This window comes from Perognathus longimembris, chromosome 18, assembly GCF_023159225.1.
Source record: "Perognathus longimembris pacificus isolate PPM17 chromosome 18, ASM2315922v1, whole genome shotgun sequence".
In the NCBI taxonomy this organism is placed as follows: Eukaryota; Metazoa; Chordata; class Mammalia; order Rodentia; family Heteromyidae; genus Perognathus; species Perognathus longimembris.
Window position 1 is genome coordinate 41,868,856 of NC_063178.1, and position 22,697 is coordinate 41,891,552.

At 43.8% G+C, this 22,697-nt stretch overlaps 2 protein-coding genes across 2 annotated transcripts; both read right to left on the reverse strand.

Moving 5' to 3' along the window:
* Positions 1 to 4,269: 4,269 nt before the first annotated feature.
* On the reverse strand, positions 4,270 to 6,279 carry LOC125367181 (sarcolemmal membrane-associated protein-like). Its single transcript, XM_048367804.1, is given in 3 exon segments — positions 4,270 to 4,968; positions 4,970 to 5,933; positions 5,985 to 6,279. Coding segments are annotated over 3 exon segments (1,488 nt in total). The 5' UTR covers positions 6,247 to 6,279; the 3' UTR covers positions 4,270 to 4,706.
* An 87-nt stretch (positions 6,280 to 6,366) lies between these two features.
* LOC125367182 (sarcolemmal membrane-associated protein-like) lies at positions 6,367 to 6,738 on the reverse strand. Its single transcript, XM_048367805.1, has one exon. It carries the CDS (start codon positions 6,736 to 6,738, stop codon positions 6,367 to 6,369), a length of 372 nt encoding a protein of 123 aa, XP_048223762.1.
* Between the last annotated feature and the right edge of the window lie 15,959 nt (positions 6,739 to 22,697).

Below are 22,697 nucleotides of genomic sequence, written 5' to 3' on the forward strand. Positions count from 1 at the left end.
GTTACTTTTTGCGTCTCTGTGTTCGTAGCCTGGTGCATGTGATTCAACTATCTATCCCACCTTCCTTCCTCCCTCCCCCTTTTCCTTCCTTTCTTTTACTTTCTGTACTAGAGAGGCAAGCCTTCTACCCTTGAGACAAGCTTCTAGCCCTTTGCATTTTATTGTATCTTGCAGATAGGATCTCATTCTTTTTGCCCAGGGATGGTCTCAGACTATTGTGATTATATCACTTCCTCTTGCATAACTGGATTTATAGGCTTGTATCATCATGTCTGCCCTTGCTTATTTCTTAAACAATTCTCAGTTTCATCCCACTGTGTTATAGTTCAGTGATTCATATATCATATAAAAATTCCCATCTGACTTGTTTTTCTCTTAGGTAATTGTTTTGGGGGGTGTGCTTTCAGACTTTGTGTTCACCTATGGAATACCTATGCTGTATATCCAGAGTTCTTTCTAGAACCAGGAAGGTGTATGTGCCCAAGTGCCTCATAAGTATTTCCGTCAAAGTCTTGTGATGGACTTAGGGAGCTTTGGTCAGATTATAAAAATGAGATGGGGGAGGAAAAAGTAAGATCGAGGAGGTTGTGGATTACTCTTTCAAATTATAATGGGACTGAAGTAATTCCTGCAAACCTGGGAAATTTAATCTTTTTATAAATTGGTTAAAAGGAAGGACACCTGAGAACTATTGAATTGGGAATTGGTATTTTTCAGCAATTCTGATGCCTATGAGTCGATGGATACCATTTTCTGGGAAAAATCTGATTCCATTTGCATACTTAGTCACATACTTCATTTCCTGGTGAAAGGAATTTATATCTCTGCTTAGGATGTTTTAGACAAAAGGTAAATAAAAATCTTGAAAGCAAAATTATTCCATAATCTGAATGGCATCAAGAAATCTTAGTTGATCTTTATTAGCTCTCCTAAAAGCAAACTGTAGGTTATATATGCATTTAAGTCAAGGAAGTTATAATATATTCTAGTTTCTATTATACTATTTTGAGTTTCATTTTTTTTTAATTAAGGAGGATATGGTAACTAATTCCTTGTCCTTGACTATTCGGTTCTCATTGCTTAAACTGTATAAGGTTTCAGTTACATATTTTTCTATCTCTAAATTTGGATTACTTCCTTAAAAGTCAAGCAAACAACCCAAGTTGCTTCCCAGTGGAATCAAGCCTCTCTTCTGTCTCCCTAGACAGACTGGATTTTTTAAATGGAATTGATGTTTTATCTTTATTCTTGAAGGCTCAAGGCAGATCACATGCCTAATGGAATATTTTCTGCTTTATCCAACTTCAAAGATCTTGATAACCAGTCTTCACAAAGAGAAAAAGTCTTTCCAAGTAACTTCTGGAAATGCCTTTCACATTGTGGGAAATTGAAATCATCTCTTAAAATGTATGGCAGACATTTACTGCCATACAATTTTCCTCTGTAGGTGACAACTCTAACTCAGAATTGTACCTTCTAATAATCAAACAAATTTATAAAGATTATCTTCTAATTTAAACTAACTATTCCTTACATGAAACTTTTTTCATAGAGAGGTTCTTGATAATGACAGATGATGTTTCAGGCAAAATCACAGTCATCTTCAACTTTTACAGTGGTTATAATTCTCTCAGCTTTCTTCACTGTCGTGGTGCCCTGTGGGAAGGGGTGTTTACCTATCAGATAAGGTATGGGATTGGTAGATGTGGGTACACCTGAGCCTGTGTGTTGCTTTGGTTGGCATTTGACTTACTATCCTTAATGATTTCAAGAGAAATTAGTACACCGATGAAATACAAGTTACAAGATAAAACTATATAATGCACTGTGACTTCAAATTCTTTTAAAGGTCTGTAAAAATACCTAATTTTTTTTGTGCACAATCTGAGCTCTGAATGTGGTTTTTTTCTTTTTGTTTGTCAAGACCTTGCTCATTTTTTGTGCCCCACAGGGCACAGATCACACAACTGTGAGTCATCATCTGCTTAGGCGTTTCTCAAGACTTTTTTCTGCATTCCAGATGGGTTATGGGTAGACACATTAATGACAGTTAAGCCATTCATCTTTGTGTTTGACATTGCTGAAGGCTTTCAGTGTGATGTTAGGAACTATAGAGCTACTAAAGAATGAAGTTTCTTACTGAGAAATAGAACTGTGTTAGGATGATGGTGAGAAAGCCAATGAAGTTCAAAACACACCAAGAATTCAGATAAGGTTTTATTTCACTGATTTAATTATTTATCATGTTGACTAACCCGTGTTTAGTCAGTAAGCATTTGCCTTATGGGTAGGGAAAGGTTAAATGCTATGAAACATTTTATGGATTTATGAGTCTACTTGGAAGTCTTAAAGGATATTATTTGTTCTGCATAAAATTGGTCTTGTAATCATTGACTGATGTCATATTTCTTGTCTCACACTTTTGTTTCTGATGAGTTTCCCAGTGATGGGAACATATTAGGCAGAAATTGGATTTTATTAAGTGCAAAAACAAACATAACTTGGTCCTATTACATTGCTGGTTGGTTTGATGTTATGGGCTTCTTGTGGTTACAGTGATGTTAGGAGAGCTGGAGCTTACTGATGATTATCATCTCATAAAATGTCTGGCATGGCTAATGTACTCAGGAAAAGGCTAAGGTTATGTGGCACAGAGTGAAGCCCAGTTGTTAGATAGTCAGATACACACCATGGCAGGCAAGTGTTCATGAGGGGCAAATTCAGGGAAAAGGCCAAACAACTAAGACTTTTCCCCCAAATCACTTTATCATCTTACCTGATTCTAGATCTACATTACTCTGATTATATAGCTAAGATCTTCTTTTTTCCATTTTTCAGTTTGTAATTCTGTGTCCCCCAGGAGTGACTTAATCTACATTCTTTTTTTTTTTAGTGCAAATAGTTTAATCTGTACTCCAGAAATTCTATTGCACTTTATATCTTTACAAAATAGATTTCAAACAATTATTTACTTTAAAAATGTAATTTTGAAGTTAAGCATTTCAGAACAATATTTGCAATAACCTATGTACAAGAGGTACTGGGTACCACTGGCATATTAGCATTCTGTGGTGTAGTGGCTTCCTGCAACAGAAAATGATGAAATCAACTATATGACAGTATTTTCTATAAGTCATTTGTGACTAATTCCTCCATAAACCTAGTGTTCCTCCCAACAGCAATCCCGAGTTGCTTAAAAACATAACTTTTAAAATATAAACAATGACTGGCAAACATCACAAGGCAAATTATACCCTAAACTCCCATTTCATCATCTGCCTAGATCTATGTATTTCCACAGAACATTGAATCTAAATTACTGACTTTCCCCAACCCCCACCCCCAGTCTTTACCGATGGCTTAGGACATTCTTTGACCTAAATAAAGTTTACTGACATAACTATGGTGCTGCACATAACCATAGCTAAGCTTTCACTTCTGTGTTTTAAAATTTATAATATCAAGCAGTGTTTAGGTGCTTCACTGTGATTGGAACACTACCAATCTTGGAAACAGTGCTTCTAATTAACATAAAGTCCCAATTAACAAGAACAAAAGAAAATAACCATTTGTATACCTGACCAGAAATCTGTGGGTAGGTAACAAGAGCTCACCTTGATGTGAATTAGTTCGGAAACATCATAACCAAATTAAGTCAATAAAAGCTTATCTAAAAAGATATAATTCTTTCTTCAATTAAACATGCTTGGAGGAAAAGATGACAGGAAAAAAATCATGCTTTCTAAAATGTTGTATATGAGAAAGTAACTTGGCTTTTAAAGAAAATATCTCTTTAAATACATGAGGTTTAATAAATTACATTCCAATTGACTCAACAGTTTGGTTGACTGCACTGAAACTGTGTAATTACTGTTTTTGCTCCCAAAATACTTCAGTTCGCTCAAGAAAATACACACACTCATGGAAAGTTTTTCTAAGTTGATGTCCTCTACATATTCAAGTCACATTAAGGCTGTACAAATGTGCACATATTCCCCAAATTATCACTATAACAGAATATTATCCAAATGTATTTTTCCTTAAAAAAAATCACACAAATAGTTGTCTCTAAATCTTGTTCCCAATAGCTCAGTGCTTTTATAACAAGTAAAAATGGCATAAATATGTAAAAAATATATCTATATATGTGTGTATACATTTCAAACTGATAGGCACTGAACACACAGGGCCTCTCTTCCCATGTATATGTTGCTTGTTTGGTTTGGGTAGTTATCAAATCGGAAAAATGAATTATCTGGCCATCAGAATTCAGAGTAAAATACCCAAAATTTAATGGTATAAATAATTTGGTGTACCAAGAAGCCTACTTTAGGCCACCATAATATTCAGAATCTCAACATACTAATTTAAAAATTACATGAAAAATTGCAAGCAAATTATTGCTTTCAGTAGAATAAAGTCACACTTTTATATCCTCTCTATAGACAGATACACTTTATATAATTTAAAGCAATGACCCTATAGCTTTATTCTTGCACTTTGCTGATTTAAGAGGTAAAAAGGAAGAAAATGGTTCTGTTTGTCTCCAGCATGAGTGTGATGCCAGCTTCTAGAGGAATGGCGGTGTACAGACTCAAGAAACACTCTCACGGAGAAGCTCTGACCAGACCTGGCACATACAGCACGATGGCTGTCACCGCAACCAGGGCAGCCAACATGGGCATCCAGGGCCAGGGTTTCTTTCTCTACCACAATGGACCGAAACACCAAAACAGGAAAGCCAGGAATAGGCCGATGAATACGGCTGGGATGGGTTGTAATATGGAAGGATTATTTCCTTTCTCTCGGAGCAGCTTCAGGTTGTCTTTACATTGTTTGAGCTCATCTGTGATTGATTGCTTTTCCTGCTCAGTCATTTCAAACTTCAACTTCAGTTCTGAGAGTACAGTCTGTGTCTTTTCATACTCTTTCTGTACATCCTTTGCTTGGTTTTCAGCCTTACAGAGAAGTCTTTAAATCAGCCGAGTCTCGAAGATGTTGTTCTTTCAAGGATCCCACTTGGTTCTCAAGCTCTTTCCTGGTCATCTGAAGGATGCTGAGATCACTTGTGAGCTCTAAACTCTGCTTTTGAGAATTGTGCAATTCTTTTTCTTGACGCTGCAGTTCTGATGACAGCAAAACATTTTGCTCTTTTAGAGAATGGCATTCGGTTTCCAATACATTCCATTCCTCTCTCAGCTTCTCTAGTTCACCTTGCAACTTTGTGGCTTCCTCTCTCCGCTGGTCCTCACACTGTTGACATTTGACTTGAAAACTGTTTTGCAGACTGGCGATTTCTTTCTCATATTCAGATGCTGCTTTCTGCCACTGCTCAAGTTCATTTTGCACCTTCTTAAGCTCTTCTTGTAAAGAAACAATGTTATTGTCTCTGTCAGAGGCAGCCTTTGCTGCTGCTTGATGAAGGAGCAAAATTTCATCTTGTGCACTCAGCAATTCATCTCTAGTGCTTGTGATTTCGCCATCCTTCTCCTCTTGGAGATTCTCAATATCGATGTGTAACCTCTGCAGTTGGGCGTGAAGAACCTGTATTTGGTTAGCGGATTCCTCAACTTGATTTCCATAGGCTTTTCTTTCTTCATCCAAAAGAGCTTGAATTTCAAAGCATTTTTGTTTACTTGTTCTAGATAGCTCCTGAGCTTCAATCAATTCCTTGCGAAGATGCTGAATTTCTTGTTTTGCCTCAATTTCTGACTGTGCCCCCTGTAAGTCATCTTTTAGTAGAGACACTTTAGCAAGAGGTTCATTTAGATCTTGCTCATCCATCTGGGCATCCGTTGTGTCCTTACTGCTCTTTTCCTTGCTTGGACTCAGAGTATCTGATAAGTCTGATTCCTGTGCTCTTGCCTGGTTTTCTTTTGAAAGCTTTGTTTCTTCTACCACTTTGGTTAGATGCCCCTCGACGATCAGCTTCTCTTTTTCTGTGCTCCCATTTATTTTAGGTAAGAAGTCATCAACTTGTATCCCTTGTAAAGCTGTGAGCCTTTCATTGGTGAAATCATTATCAGCATGTAAAGCTTCTATTTTGGCCTGGAGCTCCTGTTCTTTTTCTTCCATTTCATCTATTTTATGTTGCAGTTCTTTCTTCTCAGCTTGTCCTTTCTGTTGGATTTCTTCTTGTTTTCCTTCTGCCACCTTTAATTTATCAGATAAATCTTTAATCTCATTAATTGCTCCATTATATTTATTGGCTAACTCTCTTAATTCTTCCTGAGTCCGTTCATTCATTTCTTTTAGGTGGGTACATTACTCAGACTTCACTCAACTTCTGAATGTTTTCTAACGACTTCAATTTTCTCCTGAAGAACCCGCCTCAGGGACTCTTTGGCTGTTGTCTCATAGTGGTGTTTATCTTCTTGTAATGCTATTAAGTTCCTCCCGTAAACTATCTTCTGTTTGATTTTTGGAGCATGCCTGTAATTGGTTTCCCATAACTTCTAACCGTGATAAGAGTCTATCTTCATCTATCAAAGCCTGCCAACTGGCATCTGAAGCCTCTTGGGTGATGGCTAGTAGCCGCTGAAGCATGGCTAACTTCTGTTCCAACATCTGTTCCCGATGTAAGGTCTCCTGTAGACACTGAGAAAGTTGGAATAGTTCCTGAGAGTACATACTGGGAGTGTTAGCAGCAACATTGTTAACAGGACTTGGTAATGGGGCATGGATGACGTCTGAGCGGAGCCGGGCGTCCATGCCATCTGGTAGAAAAAGTTTTATCATGGAAACAATACACCCATGAGTAACTTTCCATGTGTTTGTCACATCTACCCCAAACTGGATAATGTCACCAGAAAGAATTTCACATGGTGGACTTTCTTCAGAGCCTCGACTCAATCTCTGGCTATTTATAAAAGTGCCATTACTACTTTTAGTGTCTTGGAGATAAAACTTGATGATCTTGTGATCAAACCAGACGAGAGCGTGGTCCCTTGACAGCACTTTGCAATCGAAGGTGGCATTATTCTGCGCCGATCGACAACGTGCCACCAAGCAACCAATTTTGATGGGCTCGTCCAGGTAGACATGGCGCTCCTGAAATGGGTGTGAGTTCGGGCAGCAAGTGAAGATGGCCCCTGCAAGGCCAGCCGGTAGGGAAACAGGAATCCTGACTGAGGGGCGGCGAGGATTAAGGAAAAGGAAAAATAAGGCAAGAGAAAAAAGACAAGAGACAAAGATGGGGTACGGGAGGTCTGCAGCTGTAAGGTTGAACCTCAAGACTACAGCAACAGTTTATTCTCACTCCCAGCTTATATGCAGTTTTGGAACCAGGGAATTGTGGGGACTGCTTTCTATGCTCCGGCTCAAATTCTTATTTTCTCTCTTATTACCCTCGCATCGCCTTCTCCCCCAACCCTCGGCCTGCAGGTTTGTCGGGGTGAGACGTGGGGATGTCTCCGTCCTGGCGGGCGCGCGACCCGCGTGGCAATGTGACCGCTATCCTACTCTGGGAGCCACGGACATAGACCACGGGTCAGCTTCTGAGAGCGAACTAACTTTATTGAGAGAGGGGCGAGGGTAGATGATCAGGGGAAGGGGGTTGGCCAGGATTCCCATAGGCCACGAGCTGTCAGGTGACCTCCAAGGGGCTGGTCACTTGACCTCCAAGGGGCTACGTCACTCTGAGCGCGCCAAACCAGGGCGGGGCTGGTAGGCGCCAGGCTGGCTGCCAGCTAAGTCGGGGGTCTCTCTACCCGACCGGTTTCTCCAGATTCCAATGTAGAGAGGATGGAAGGGCTGCATTCCCCAGCTGGGGGAGGTGCCTCAGGCCCCTTCCATCTAGGGGGGGAAGATGGACCCCAACATCTGCCTCTTTTATATTTTTTTTTTCGAACAGCAGGAGGCGCCCTACTCGATAGCGCGCCATGTCTTAGGTTGCCCCCCCCCCAAGGGGAGTCTTACCCGTCTTGGGCTAATGCCCTAGCTCTTCAGGCTGACCTTCCTGCCGGGCTGGCGGGCCCGATGAGAGGCCTTGGGGAGAGTGGGATTGGCACTCGAAAGAGAGCCCGATAATTTTTTCCGGTGCTGGCGGACCTTACTGAGCAGCAGGTCCTAGGGTTTGAGTGACGAGCCTCTTGGGGTTCTTATATGGCTAAGAGGCCAAAGGCCACTTGGTACCTAGATAGCTCTGGTCCATCGCTTACAACAAGAGACCCAATGTAAACATAAGGTAAATGGGAGCATAAAGCAGACATGAGCATAAGCAATCGTAATACAAGGCAAATGCAAACATGAGCAACTGTAACACATGAGCAATTGTAACACATGAGTAATTACAACAAGGCACAAGGCAATGGAGGGTCTCTTATCGGGGTCAGTCCACGGAAAACAGGAATTCTGGTCCAGTCTGGTGTCGCTCAAGGCAGCACAGGTGGCTCTTCCTTCCCTCAATGGTGAGGTAGAGGGGCAGGTTCAGGTCCTGGTGATGTGGCAGCCAGGATGCTGGTAACTTAACAACTGAGGTTAGTAAACACTTCACAGTAAACATTACAGCAAGGTGCCAATACCTTACTTATTATAAACATTTATAATAAAACATTAAAGTGTCCAAGTCCTTTAGCTCCTATTTCCCTCCAATGGGGACCCCTAAGATAAGCAGCAAAGGGGGGAGCGAAGAGGGGGACAACCGTGCAAAATTTCCCTTTGGTCCTTGTGCAAGGCTGTGGGCCATGCTGCCACAGCAATCGTTACTCCAAAGGGCGTCAGGCAGGGTCCAGGGAAGAAACAGGGCCGACACTGGGTCCAGGTCCATCGCTGGTGCAGGCAGGCTTTCCCGTTTCTCCTTAGAAAATTCCACCTCGGTCTTTGCTTTCCTGAGAGGAAACAAGGGGAGACATCCCTCAAGGGCAGGTGCCCTTGGGTGGTCATTCTGTTGGACAATATTTTACATCTCTAGCTGGTATCCAGATTGGATTCGGTTCCCCAGTAGGGAAGACGCAGGCGAATCCCCTTCCTGCGCTGATAATTGGGTCGGGTCCACGCCACGCCCCTGTCAGAGAATCCTTCCACCGGGCCTCCACTTTTAAGTAGGGTGTTTGGCTTGACCAGTGTCTCTGGAAAGCCGACAGAGGTTGGTCCTTAGAGAAATTTAAAATATTCAATGTAAACATCGCTGTCCTCAGCTGGTCCTGGGGGCTTCCCCCCCCCTTTTTGTTTTAATAATTGATCCTTCAGGGTCCTATTATGCCTCTCAATTATGGCTTGACCCTTTGGGTTATAAGGTATTCCAGTGGTATGTTTAATATTCCACATTTGGAAAAATGCCTGTAAAGGCTTACTGGTGAAACAAGGTCCATTATCTGTTTTAACCTGTAAAGGCAGTCCTAGGATAGCAAAACATTGTAAGAAGTGGCTTTCAGCATGCCGTGCTCTTTCACCGGTATGCAGAGAGGCCCAACATGCACCAGAGCAGGTGTCAATGGACATAAATATATATTTTAGCCTTCCAAAGGGGGCGTAATGGGTCACATCAGTCTGCCAAATTAAATTGGGTCTTAAACCTCTTGAATTCACACCTGGAGATTGTAAGGGAGGGACTTGCACGAAAGGCATACATGATTTGCAAGTCCTTATAATCTTTTTTAAGTCTTTTATAGGAATTGAAGGAAATCTCTGATGTAACCCTCTCCAATTTAAGTGAGTACGCTCATGAAGCCCTTTGGCCATTTGGAGGTTTTGAGGTTGTACAATGGCCAGAGCTATGATGGTTCCATTAGTGGCCAGCTGGTCGGCCCTACGATTACCTTGTGCCAGGTCCCCAGGCAGTCCTTGGTGTCCACGAAGGTGCTGTAAAAAAATAGGCTCACTCCGCTCTTTTAACAGAGACCTGACTTGGATCATCAGAGGAGTGATTGGGTTTCCATCCAACTTGATATGTTAACATACCAGGTTGGGTAGCAAGTTAACCACATACAGACTATCAGAGAACAAGTTCATTGGCTGTTTAACATGGGCTTGAGTAGGCATACAGAGTCTAGTTTAAGCTCTGCCCCCAAGATCTTGAAGGGGTATACTTTCTGAACCTTGTCATTGGCTATACGCAGCCCTCCTCTTTGAAGGAGTGTTTGGGCCTTGCTATAGGCCAAATCTAGCACATGGGCATCTGCTGATCCAATAATAATGTTGTCCAATTAAATGCATATGGTCCGATCTGCTCCTGTATCAATTAAGAATCGGAACTTTTTCCCAAATATCATGATTACTGTCTCTGGCAATAGGGACTGCCCAGCAAGGGGCTTTAGGCTGTTTATTGCCTTGGTTGGTGGGGAATCTAAAAGTCAGGCTGTAAAGCAGATGTTTTGTCCAGGACACGTTCGGCCTGCCTCTCTCAAAAACCGTCCTCCTGGACTCATGAAAATCTGTAGCTTCAAGGCCTCTGAATTTAAAAGTGGCCAGGCCAGTTTTGTTTTTTTTTTTTGCTGCGGGGCGCCACCGCCGCAGAAAATCGGCTGCTGAAATCTGCATATGTATAGTCAAGCTGAGTCTCACATGGGGGAGGGGTAGCAAGCCTGCAGCTGCTCTGCTCATCTCCTGTCTGCCGCGGCTTGGATTCCTGGGTACCGAACGAGCTTTAGTCCCAGGGCTTTTTGGAGTAGGCATCGGGGCCCACTCCAGATCAAAATTCCCTCCGGCTACCTTTTCCTGAATCCAGGGCTCCCCGCCCGGGTCCCAAGAGAGGCAAGCCTTGAGAGTCTTAATGGCTCGCAGTGGGAGTTTTCCCCATTGTGCTGTTAAATCCTGCTCTAGTTGGTCCCAAGTTTCCCACGAGAGTGGGTTGGCTCCAGTTAGCCACGGGACCCTGTGGGTCAATTCCTCCCAAATTTGTATGGCGCAGGGCTCTGAGATATTAATCCCTGCGTTTTGGAGGGTGAACTTTAGGATCTTAGGGGGCGAATTGTTTCGCCGACTCTGGACTTGTCCCATCCTCTTACCTGGGGTGGGAGGATCGCGCGTCTCAGGATTTCCAACCTGTTTCCGTCAGGGCCGGTCGGGAGCCGGGCTTTCTTGCGTGGATTCGTGCAACCCACGTGGGTGCCACTGTGTGGGGACTGCTTATTATGCTCAGGCTCAAATTCTTATTTTCTCTCTTATTACCCTCGCATCGCCTTCTCCCCCAACCCTCGGCCTGCAGGTTTGTCGGGGTGAGACGTGGGGATGTCTCCGTCCTGGCGGGCACGCGACCCGCGTGGCAATGTGACCGCTATCCTACTCTGGGAGCCACGGACATAGACCACGGGTCAGCTTCTAAGAGCGAACTAACTTTATTGAGAGAGGGGCGAGGGTAGATGATCAGGGGAAGGGGGTTGGCCAGGATTCCCATAGGCCACGAGCTGTCAGGTGACCTCCAAGGGGCTGGTCACTTGACCTCCAAGGGGCTACGTCACTCTGAGCGCGCCAAACCAGGGCGGGGCTGGTAGGCGCCAGGCTGGCTGCCAGCTAAGTCGGGGGTCTCTCTACCCGACCGGTTTCTCCAGATTCCAATGTAGAGAGGATGGAAGGGCTGCATTCCCCAGCTGGGGGAGGTGCCTCAGGCCCCTTCCATCTAGGGGGGAAGATGGAACCCAACAGGGAATAGCCTAGGATTGTTAAAATTCCAGAACATAAAGAGGCTTTGAAGTTTGCAACATTTGATTACAGTAGACATAGGACAAGATTGATTAACATAGGAATCTACTCCAGCGGACATAGTAAGGTGGGGACATAGCAAAGCAATTCCGGATAGTGGCGGTGAACAATTGTCCTTTCCTTTAGCATCACAGTAAACACCGGACAAGGTTGATTAACATAGGAATCTACTCCATTGGACACAGCAAGGTGGGGACATAGCAAAGCAATTCCGGATAGTGGCTGTGAACAATTGTCCTTGCCTTTAGCATATCCTGGCGGTAACAGCACAGCCAGAGGTGATAATGAACCTAGGTGCAGGTTTGCCTCCCGACATCTTGGCGACATCGGCACAGCCAGAGGTCAGGATGAGCTTGCTGCTAGCTCGGCTCCCGACAATTCCCCTGTCTTTTTATTAAAAGAAGCGAACCCACCTGTCTTAGGTGGGGTGGGTACCCCAACCTGCCTTACCCGTCTTAGGGAACAACTTCAGAGCATTGCAGAAGCCCCATGTCTTAGGTCGGTTTAGGCTGGCACTGCCTCATACCTGTCTCTGGCTGCGGTTCCTCTTGGGGGAAATTCATTTACTTGGAGCTTGACCTTATGCAGCTGGCTGGCTAAACTCATGAAAGAGTTTTGCAATATGCGTACAATGCAAGGAAGGCATAGGCAAGCCATCAGCAAAAGTATCCCTGGGCTGAGCAATGTCATTAGCAGCCCCTTAACGTTAGTTAAGGAAGGGACATACTGTTGAAGTTGTTCAAACAGTTCTTTTGCTGTTTCTTCCACTTTAAAGTCCAAAGGCGGAGCTTGTTCTAGTCCGGCTATTTGTCTATGGAGTTGAAAGAGATCTAAGGACAAGTTATTATGGTGCCAAATACCATTTAGATGTGCTACAACCTGTTCCCAAGGATAGCTCGACCCATTATACTTATGGAGGGTCACACAAATAAAGTCAAACCCAGCATGACAGCGCACCCGTTGCAAAGTTTGTAAGGCACGAATTTGTTCTCCCAGTGACAACACAGATTCATACAACGCTTCTAATTTTAGTTCTACCTTATCATCAATCCTGCCTTGAAAGTGCAGGGCTTGCATGGTATTATGAGCAAGCTGATTAACATGGTGAGCTGTCTGAATATTTTGTGTTAAAGCCACAGTAGCCGTTGCAGCAGAGGCAGCTAAGGAAATAAAGGCTAAAATTCCTGCTATTAATAGCCCTACAAATCGTATAGGGCGCATAAGTTCTTTTAAATGTTTTAACACTTGATTACCTGTTTCTTCATACCAAGCTTCAGATAAGTTTACAGGAAGCATAACAAATGGTGGTTGCTTAATAATAATTACAGAATCAGTAAGACCACTATACAAGCAATTTGTAAAAGAACAGTTAGTGCAGGTAACATTGAAATACATGGCTCCTATAGAAATATTAAAAGGTCCATACATAATAGCATAAGGGGGTGTTACAACTCATAATATTTTTTAAAGAAGTAGACGTGGGCCAGGAGATATGGTTTAGGGAAGCCACTAACATCCAGACATGGCGTTGAGGGCATCCATTCATCCACCACAGACCTGGGTTGAACTTGTTGGTGAGATTAGCTCCAGACCAGTCCATCAGCTGAGAATTATTTCCTGAAATATTGGTTATAAAAGGGTGATCATGTCTAGACTTTACAGGGTGCAGTTCTCCCGTGGATTCCACAATTTGAGAGGAGTTGATGCAGTGAGGTATCACGAAGGACGAGGTAGAATTGGCATGTACAGGAAACCCAGTAGGCAATGAAGTCATTTGTATATTATATACTTGACTATTATCAGGAATCCAAATTCTATGATTTATGGATTGCATTACAGTACAGCCTGGAATATAACTGTTGGAGTCAGTTGTAAAGCATAAAGGGGTTCCAAAGCCAGAAGCTGCAAAATCTCCCATCTTAACGTGCTGGACAAAAGGGTCTGGAGCTATACTGTACGCAGATCTGTTGACATGGACTCACACCTCAGCTCCCTCCCAGGTCGCAGGGTGCACAATCAGTAGATCTGGCACATAAGCCCAATGGGTCAGCGCTTGTACCGTTCTGATGAATTTCCACAATCCGAACACAATTCTCAGGTAGCCAGCGGGCATCATTTTCATCCTGTGAAAAAACACAGACATGTCCTCGACCCCGTGTCAATACAGGATGGGGCCCGTGCCAAGCACTTGTTAAAGGATCTTTCCACTTAACTTGGGCAAAAGCTCTTTGCTCTCTCTTTTCCCAGAACTGCTGTGCTGCGGAGTGGCCATTGCAATCCAAATTTAAAAAATTTAGTACGAATAAAGCATGAAAACGTATATTAACAGGAGAGAAGGGGTATAGTTCCCCCCCTTTTAATTTAGAAATTTGGTGTTTTAACAAACCGTTGGCCCGTTCGACAATTCCTTGACCATGAGGGTTATAGGGAATTCCTGTGGAGTGAATAATTTGGTAAGATTTGCAAAAAGTTTGGAAAGCTCGCCCAATATATCCCGGACCATTATCAGTTTTAATTTGTTTGGGAAGTCCCATAGTAGCAAAGCAGCGTAAGGCATGGGAGATACAATGTTTGCCAGCTTCCCCGCTAAGAGGAGTAGCCATAATAAAATTAGAGTAAGTGTCTATTGTAACATGGACAAAGCGGAGCTGTCCAAAAGAGGGGATGTGGGTAACATCCATTTGCCAAACATGGTTGGCCACTAAGCCTCGAGGGTTAATGCCATTGGAGGGCACAGGCAGGAAAGTAGCACAGTTGGGACAAGTTTTTACAATTTGACGAGCTGCCTCATGAGTAATATGAAATTGCTGACGTAAGGCACGACTGTTTTAATGGTGGGCAGCATGTGATTGCTTTGCCAAGTCAATTTGAGAAAGAAAAATTTGGGTAGCCTCATCCGTAATAGCATTGCCCTCACTTAATGGTCCAGGAAGCTTAGTATGGGCGCGTATAAATCCAAAAAAGCACGGACAGGTGCAAGAGCGAAGAAGAAGTTGTATCTGGCGAAAAAGAGTTTGGATAGTGGAATGAGCTGTACCAAGAAAAGGGACAGTTTCAATGACCTGAATGGCTCGAATAACATAATGACTATCTGAATATTAATTAAAGGCTTTAGTAGGTAAAAGAGTAAGGGCCTCTAAAACTGCTTGAAGTTCATCTTCCTGGGCAGAAGAAAGCCCAGTGTCCCAAGATCTAGTTTCACCATCAATAGTAAGAGATTCTGTTCCCTTAGAGGATCCGTCTGTAAACACCAAGGCAGCCATAGAGAGAGGAGATAGAGATACAATCTGAGGAAATATAAAGGTGTAAGAAGAGGCAAAGTGAAGTAACTTGTTGGAGGGATAATGATGTGAAATTTTGCCCACAAAATTGGCCCAAGCAATGGCCCAGGAATCACAATGAATATAAAGCCATTCTTGCTGCTGCAAAGTATAGGGGATATAAATAACCTGTGGATCTCGTCCAAGATACTTACAAGATTCCACACGGCACATATGGACTAAGGTGGCTACCAATTCATAATAAGGAGTTAACACTTTTGAAGGAGTAGCAGGCAAGGAAAGCCACAAAAGGGGTCCCTTCTGCCAGAGGACCGCTATAGGAGAATGAGGTGTAGTTAAAATATAAGCTTCCCAAGGGGCTGAGTAATCAATATAATTTATAGGTTGGGAAGAAATGGCAGAATTTACTATGCTCAAGGCTTCTTCCACTTTAGTTGTCATTTCTCTGGGAGACGTAGGGTCAGGGTCCCCCTTTAATAGATCAAACAAGGGTTTTAATTTAGCTGTGGACTATTTAAGATAAGGGCTAAGCCAATTAATATCTCGCAGAAATTTTTGAAAATCATGCAAAGTATGCAAATGAGAAGTCTTAACCTGTAATTTCTGACTAGTAAAATAATAAGGACCCAAAATATGACCAAAATAAGTATACGGAGGATGCTCTTGCACCTTTTCACTAGCTATTATTAACCCAAAAGAGGTGAGATCTTGTTTTAACTGTCCAAGGAGTCTTATCCAATAAAGCCCCTTTTTATTTCCAAATAAAGCAACAGGAGAACAAAAGGAGTAGAGTTTACCTGTAAGTTGCTAAAAATTGACCAACAAGTAGTTGCCAGAGTTTTGCTGTAACACTTAAAGAACAGCTGACTGAATGGGATCCATGTGCCATTAAATCAAATCATATTATTTAACCTTACCTTACTGGCACGTGAATGAGATAACAAATGAATAACAATAAAAGTCTCAGCTTCAGTGGATCTGAAGTGGCTGTGTGTTCCATCCCAAATTAGCAGGCCAGCAGGAGAGATGGTTTGCATCTGGATAATTCTTCAGTAGAGTTCCCTGGGTAGGCTGTCACATTTCCTGCTTGTTGCCTGTAAATTTCTACACAGACTGGTTAAGGGCATTTTTAAACAGATTTTAGAAGGCTTGGGCCTTTAACCATCCTTCTAGTCACAAAATCCACACAGATTGAAGGCCAACCAAGTCTGCTCTCTGTAGCAGCCAGGGCAGTTTCTGAGTCACAAACAACTCCCAGTTTGGAAGCCGACTGTGGAGGCAGCTTTCTGTAGCCATAGACTGCCACGGTCCACTCAGCTAGCACACATGTCAACCTGTATCCTATAAAGCAAAATGTTAATTTGGGGTCCGGAAAATTTAGGTTAATAGTCACACCTGTGCAGTTATTTCAAAATGACTCTGGTCCCTTGATCTTAAAGAGTTTATGAGAGCACAGCGAACAAAGAGGAAAAAAAATGGAGAAGCAAAATCTTAGTGTATACCAAAGAATTGTCAGGATTAGATGTACACTTGACTCTTAGCATAGATGACATAAAGAATAACACACTGGTTGTATATTATTGTACTTATATTACATGCTGAATATTAGAACCTTTTGGAGTTTTTCATAGACACATTTGTTTGCTCCCAAACATGATCAGTTTGGGTTTAAAACCTGTTTTTGTTTTGTTTTTAAGTTTTACCAACACATAGACATAGACATACATACACATACAGACAATGTGCACACGTTTAGGGGCGCGCTTAGAATTGTTCTTTAATTGGCCATGTAAGTTTTTCTGGAATTCCAGTGGCAAATGGTATTATTTTGCCTATATTCTAGAACCACGTGGTTAGATAGTAAAGAGAAAAAAAAAAATTTCAGCAAACCAAAATTTTCAGATCATCTGAGAAGCCACATTTTGAGAAACCAGTTTAGCTCACAAAGGGAGCATACAGGAGACAGGGTATGAACACAGACAGTGAGCTCACAGTAAGACACCTTCATCTTCCAGCATTTGAATTGTAAGGCACCTTTGAAATGCAAGGCCACAGGACTCTGCCCAGCCTCCAGGAATTTGGCATGCTTGTTACCTGGGGGATGGGCAGGCTTTCACTCCATCCAATCCTATTGTCTACCATGTGCTCAATGCTAGAGAAAGCTTATGATTTAGCCAAACAAGCAGAATTTAACTGAGTCCTCAATTTTAAACATCAATAACAAGGATAGAAAACCTTTCTTCGAGTCTTTTAAAGCAGATATTAAACAAATATCAATATCCATCCTACGTCACAGGCAGGCAGGCAGGCAGAGTTTATAGAGGGAGACAGAAAAAGAGACAGAGAGAAGTTCATCTGCCTGAGCACTCATAGAAGTTAGGTAAGTCCTGCAAAATATTCCAAATATATAAGATTGGGCTCACACTTGAGCAGCTTTCCTGAAACAATTTAGACTTGAGGAGCAACCAGCTGAGCTGAACTAGAGATCAGTTGTCTCCAAGCACCCACAATTGCTGATCTCCTTGACCTAGCCCAGTGGATTTATGGAAAATGTAAGCTCTAGGCTAATGGTCACTCACCCTGTTTGGGGATTCAAATCTGTCCTGGTGGATGGAAATAGAGCGCTGGGTCAGGAGAAGTTACCTCGGTGGTGGTAGCATTTCCCTAGCCACAGGTCCCTTCCCCCTGCTAGCAGCCTACACCTAGGAGAGCTGTAAGTCTGCCAGGACTCCCTTTAAAGGAGTTTGTTGTTCTGGATGAAGCTGTGATAATAGAGCTATAACTGATTTTAACATATTTTCAACATAGGTCAATCTATCTTTAGTAGGCTCATTGCATAATTTCTCCTCGGTGTCTGAGCCATCTGAGTCTTCCTTACTATCTAGCCTAGTGGGTTCAGGTCTTGTTAATTTTCTCAGCTCTTCCCGAGCAGCAGCATATGCTCCCGGGGCTGGGCAACATTCATCAGGTCCCTGTTCAGTTTCTCCAATCGACTGATCGAATTTAATCTGTTCATGTCTAAGATCTAAGCAATCTCGGACCAGATACCAAAGAATAATAGCATCTAATGAGGTTTTCTCAGGGCCAGTTGCATCATAATGTTCCTATTTTTTTTTTTTTTTTTTTAGCAAGTTTCTAAGTTATTGGTTCCTTCCTCCAGGAACTGGGGGCATGCTTCCTCAATAAAGTAAAAGAAACGTTCTAAGTTACATTGGCCAACTTTCACTGCCCGGGCATTAAGCAGGCCTTTAAGGGCCTGCACGTATAGCATGCAGCCTATACTTTATCCCATAATTTATTACTCCTGACAATACTCTCTCCTCCTGCTCTCCTTCCCAAGTAATCGGACGTCGTTACTTGAGCAGGGGTCCTCCGCCGTCGATCCCAGGCCTTCAAGTCCCTGTTCCAGGCGCCAAACCTGCCGGGCCGGCAGAGAAACAGGAATCCTGACTGAGGGGCGGCGAGGATTAAGGAAAAGGAAAAATAAGGCAAGAGAAAAAAGACAAGAGACAAAGATGGGGTACGGGAGGTCTGCAGCCGTAAGGTTGAACCTCAAGACTACAGCAACAGTTTATTCTCACTCCCAGCTTATATGCAGTTTTGGAACCAGGGAATAGCCTAGGATTGTTAAAATTCTAGAACATAAAGAGGCTTTGAAATTTGCAACATTTGATTACAGTAGACATAGGACAAGGTTGATTAACATAGGAATCTACTCCAGCGGACCTAGGAAGGTGGGGACATAGCAAAGCAATTCTGGATAGTGGCTGTGAACAATTGTCCTTGCCTTTAGCATATCCTGGCGGTAACAGCTCAGCCAGAGGTGATAATGAACCTAGGTGCAGGTTTGGCTCCCGACATCTTGGCGACATCGGCACAGCCAGAGTTCAGGATGAGCTTAGCTGCTAGCTTGGCTCTGGACAATGGCCAAAGTTGACGGCATCGAGGACAGACTGGGGGTGTCTCTCCTACCAGGAACAATGAGGAGTTCCTCCAGGTTCGGATTGCTCTTCCCAAGCTTAGACCCCTAGCCCACCCCCCCCCCCGAATTTGAAATTAAAACAAACTGTACATTGTCTACGCATCACCAGGGAACATCAACAACTCTTCACTCGGGTGGGAACACAAGCCAGCCACAGCCCCACTACCTCCTCTCAAACACGGCGGCGGTAGCAGCAGCAGCTCCCTGGCCCCCAAAAGTCCCCAAGTGGCAGCTTTCAGTCCATCATCCGCGGGAAGAAAAGGCTCACACATGGGGCGGCTCGGGCCACCAAAACTCCTGGAAGACAGTTTGAGGACTGGAGGGATCCGGGCAGATGAGTCACACCACGACTCTCGGGTTTTGCAGGAGTTCCAGGCTGCTTCTCCCCCCTGGGTTGTGGAAACGTCGCAGTACTGCAGCATGAAGAGGGTGTTCGGCTCAGTGTGGCCGGCAGGGTCCTTCGGGGGCCCGAGGATGGGGGTCGCCGCGCGCCTCCGGGCAGCCACCGCCGATCCTCGAGGGTCCCCGGGGATGGGAGGCGGAGAGGCGTCAGGCCGTGGGGGGAACCTAAGGGGCCCGCGGGGCAGTCTGGTGGCCCCGCAGCTCGGAGGCTGCCCCGGAGTGAACCGCGGATCCCCGGCCGGGCACGAGGACGTGGGGGTCGGCAGCGGCGCCAGTGAGCGACGACTCCCGGGCACCTGGTGGGTGTCCCCGCGACCAGGGTGGGGACCCAGCTGGACGAGCCGGTGAGGACCGAGCGAGGCGCGGCTGCAGCCGGGCCGGCGGGAAGTTCGCTCCCAGACGCCGGGGCTCCCCGGCTCAGCACGTGGGCCGCCTCCCCTCAGCGACGGCCCCAGGCGGGTCGCATCTCAGGGTAGAGGAGCAGCGGCTCCCAGAGGACGGGGAGGTGGGGGAGGAGCCGTCCCGGAGGGCGAGGGAGGGCGAGGCCTGGAGGCCCCGGGTGGTGTCCGCCGCAGCCTCCTCCACTCGCGGCCAGCGCGACGAGCTCAGGCTGTGCCCGGCGAGGCAGGAAACTTTCCGACCTTGCCATTGCCGGCCGCCATAGTGACTCTGACTCTTAATCTACATTCTTTCTAATTTGCTTTATAAATATCAGTGATACAAAAGTGATATTTCACATAATTACATTGAGAACTGACAGGTAAATCTGCTGTAAGGAATTCATTGCTGTGATAAAGTTAAGGCTTAATTATCTACTTTAATAGCCTGAAGCAGAGATGTGAATAATTCAAACTATGAGTCATTCAATGTCATTCACACATTTGACATAGCTAGACTTAAAAAGAAAATAAAAAGAACAGAGTACAGGAGAATATATTTGCTGCAAAGGCAAAAATGTAACATCTATTTCATTAAGGAACTATCTGAGACAAGAGGAAAATAATACTCTAATAAAGAAATGAAGGTTTATACATTTGTTCTGGGTACTTATGGCTTAAGTGAATAATCCTAGCTTAGGGGGCTAAGACCTGCAAGATCTTATTTCAAAAGCAAGTCAGGCAGTAAATTCTGTAAGACTCCATCTCCAATTAACAAGTAAGATGCTGGAGTAGAGCTGTGGTGTAAACTGTCCGGAGCCAGCCAGGGGTAAGAAAGCCAAGTTAAATGTATGGCCCTGGGCCTTCCATCCTGAGATCAATGTATACACACACACACACACACACACACACACACACACACACACACACACACAAACACATGCACGCACCCAGAGATGTAGATGGAGACGCTCTTTGGCTAATAGTGGAAACGCAACCTAGAACCACTACCTTAGAAACCTATGGAACAATAACTAATCACCACATGACCTAGGAAACCTGCTACGGTAATGAAATAGCCACTTCCTGAGAAGCAAGGATGACAGACATGGGACACTGGTATCAAGCTTGTACAATTTCATTATATCACTACCAGATAGTTCTCTCCCCTGGGACAGCAGAACACCAAGAATATTTTCCTGAATATTCTGATCATTTGGCTCCTTGCTCTTCTGAGTAGGACAAAAGGTATGAGAGCCACGCTGAACAGTCACTGTACTTACAAGTTGTCTCTCTTAAATATAATTGTGGTATGTGAAAACCACTGTTTATTCTTGTGCATGATAGCCAAACCAGAAACTTTCCAGACTGACCCAGAAGAGGAACCCAGCAGCAACCAGGTAAAGACTCTACTTCCACCTAGAAAGGCAGTCATTTCTGGAGCTTGTCACTAACCCCTCCTGTATTTTGATAACAGGTATCAAACCTTAAGTGACACCTCAATGCAATAGTGGGAGGATGCTAGTGGAGGGTCAGAAATGGTCTCTGAATCCTGGTTTTGCACACTTATTTACACTTACTGAGCTAGTTTTGAGAGAGCATTTCACACTTCCAATGGGAACACAGCACTGAATTCACAGGCATCTTCCTGCAAACCTCTTCCCTCAGCTCCAAGTAACACAACGCACACACCAGAGCTTGGCAGTTATCCTACGAATCACTCATCGTTATTGAACTGAGTTGTTATTTTCCAATTATTCTTTCATTTGTAATACCTCCTTTAGGTCTCCTCTTAAAGTTTTGTGATGTCTGGTCAAAATTAAAAGTAGAGTCTTAGATTAAAAAGCAGAACGTGTGTGCGTGTGTGTATCATGACATTAAGATGGGCACTGGCTACCGCACCCATAATCCTAAGTACTCAAGAAGCTGAGCTCTAAGGCTCAACGTTCAAAGTGAGCCAAGACAAACAAATACAAGGGACTCTTACCTCCTATGTACTGGCAAAATGCCCAAAATAGAGGTATGTCTCAAGTGGTAGAACACTGGCCACCTGCATAAAGCTGGTTGAGGGTATGAGACCCTGAATTCAAGCCTCTATTGGAACCAATAGACAAACCAACCAACAAATAAATAAATACTAGTGAAGTTGGCATGGTCCTTCTTTCCCAAGTGAGAAATGCTTTGCCTTGTGCCATTGCTTTCTGTGTGAGCCTGCTCTCCCTTGGAAGTATGTGGCATGATGTGACAGGCTCATCCTGATCAGGAAAGAATTCTGAGTGAAAGAAATCATTTATCAATAGACAGATCCACTGGAATTAATGGTGGAAAGCTGTGCGTCTCAGAAAAGGTTCCTCCTTACATCGTTAAGACCCAATCAGTATGATCTGCAACTTTATGGTAACATGTCCTAAAGATGCTTTCTGGGTTTAATGTTTGCCAGATGGATTCTCAGAACTAGAGCTGCATGTGAAATGCAGCCACATTGCCGAGACTCACAAAGTGTAGGGCTGTTGACTTGTGTGGCTTGAGGCTCGAGACCACATCAGTATTCCACACCCAGCTCAACCGCCGCTGCCTCATTACACAGTGCTGGCTAGACATTTAAAGATTTTTACACATTTTAATTCAGCTAGTAACTTGATTTAAAACAACATCGATTTTTTTTCATTTTGGGTCCTGTAGATCATGCTAAGTATCAAAATGAATTTGCAACTATTTGAGGCTGTCTGTATAACAGGGTATTAAATTGGGGGAGTAGCTTTCTTTCCCCCCATGCTATTCCCATCAATTTGCTATTACTTTCATGTCCTCTTGAGCTTTTGGCTTTGAAAAACTATTATTCATTCTTTTCACCCTATACCCCAAATCATTAAACAATTAAATCTTTATCAAGCAGAACAGCAAGAGACTATCGCAGCTGGAAATTCCCCCGTTCAACCTGTTGAGCCATCTTAGAGGGGAGAATATCAGGCCAACCTATCTCTCTGTGGTCATGACTAATCTAACAGGGCCAAC

What these genes read in the sequence shown, in the direction of transcription:
- LOC125367182 (XM_048367805.1), bottom strand. Translation starts at nt 6,738, where the DNA reads ATGATAAAACTTTTTCTACCAGATGGCATGGACGCCCGGCTCCGCTCA.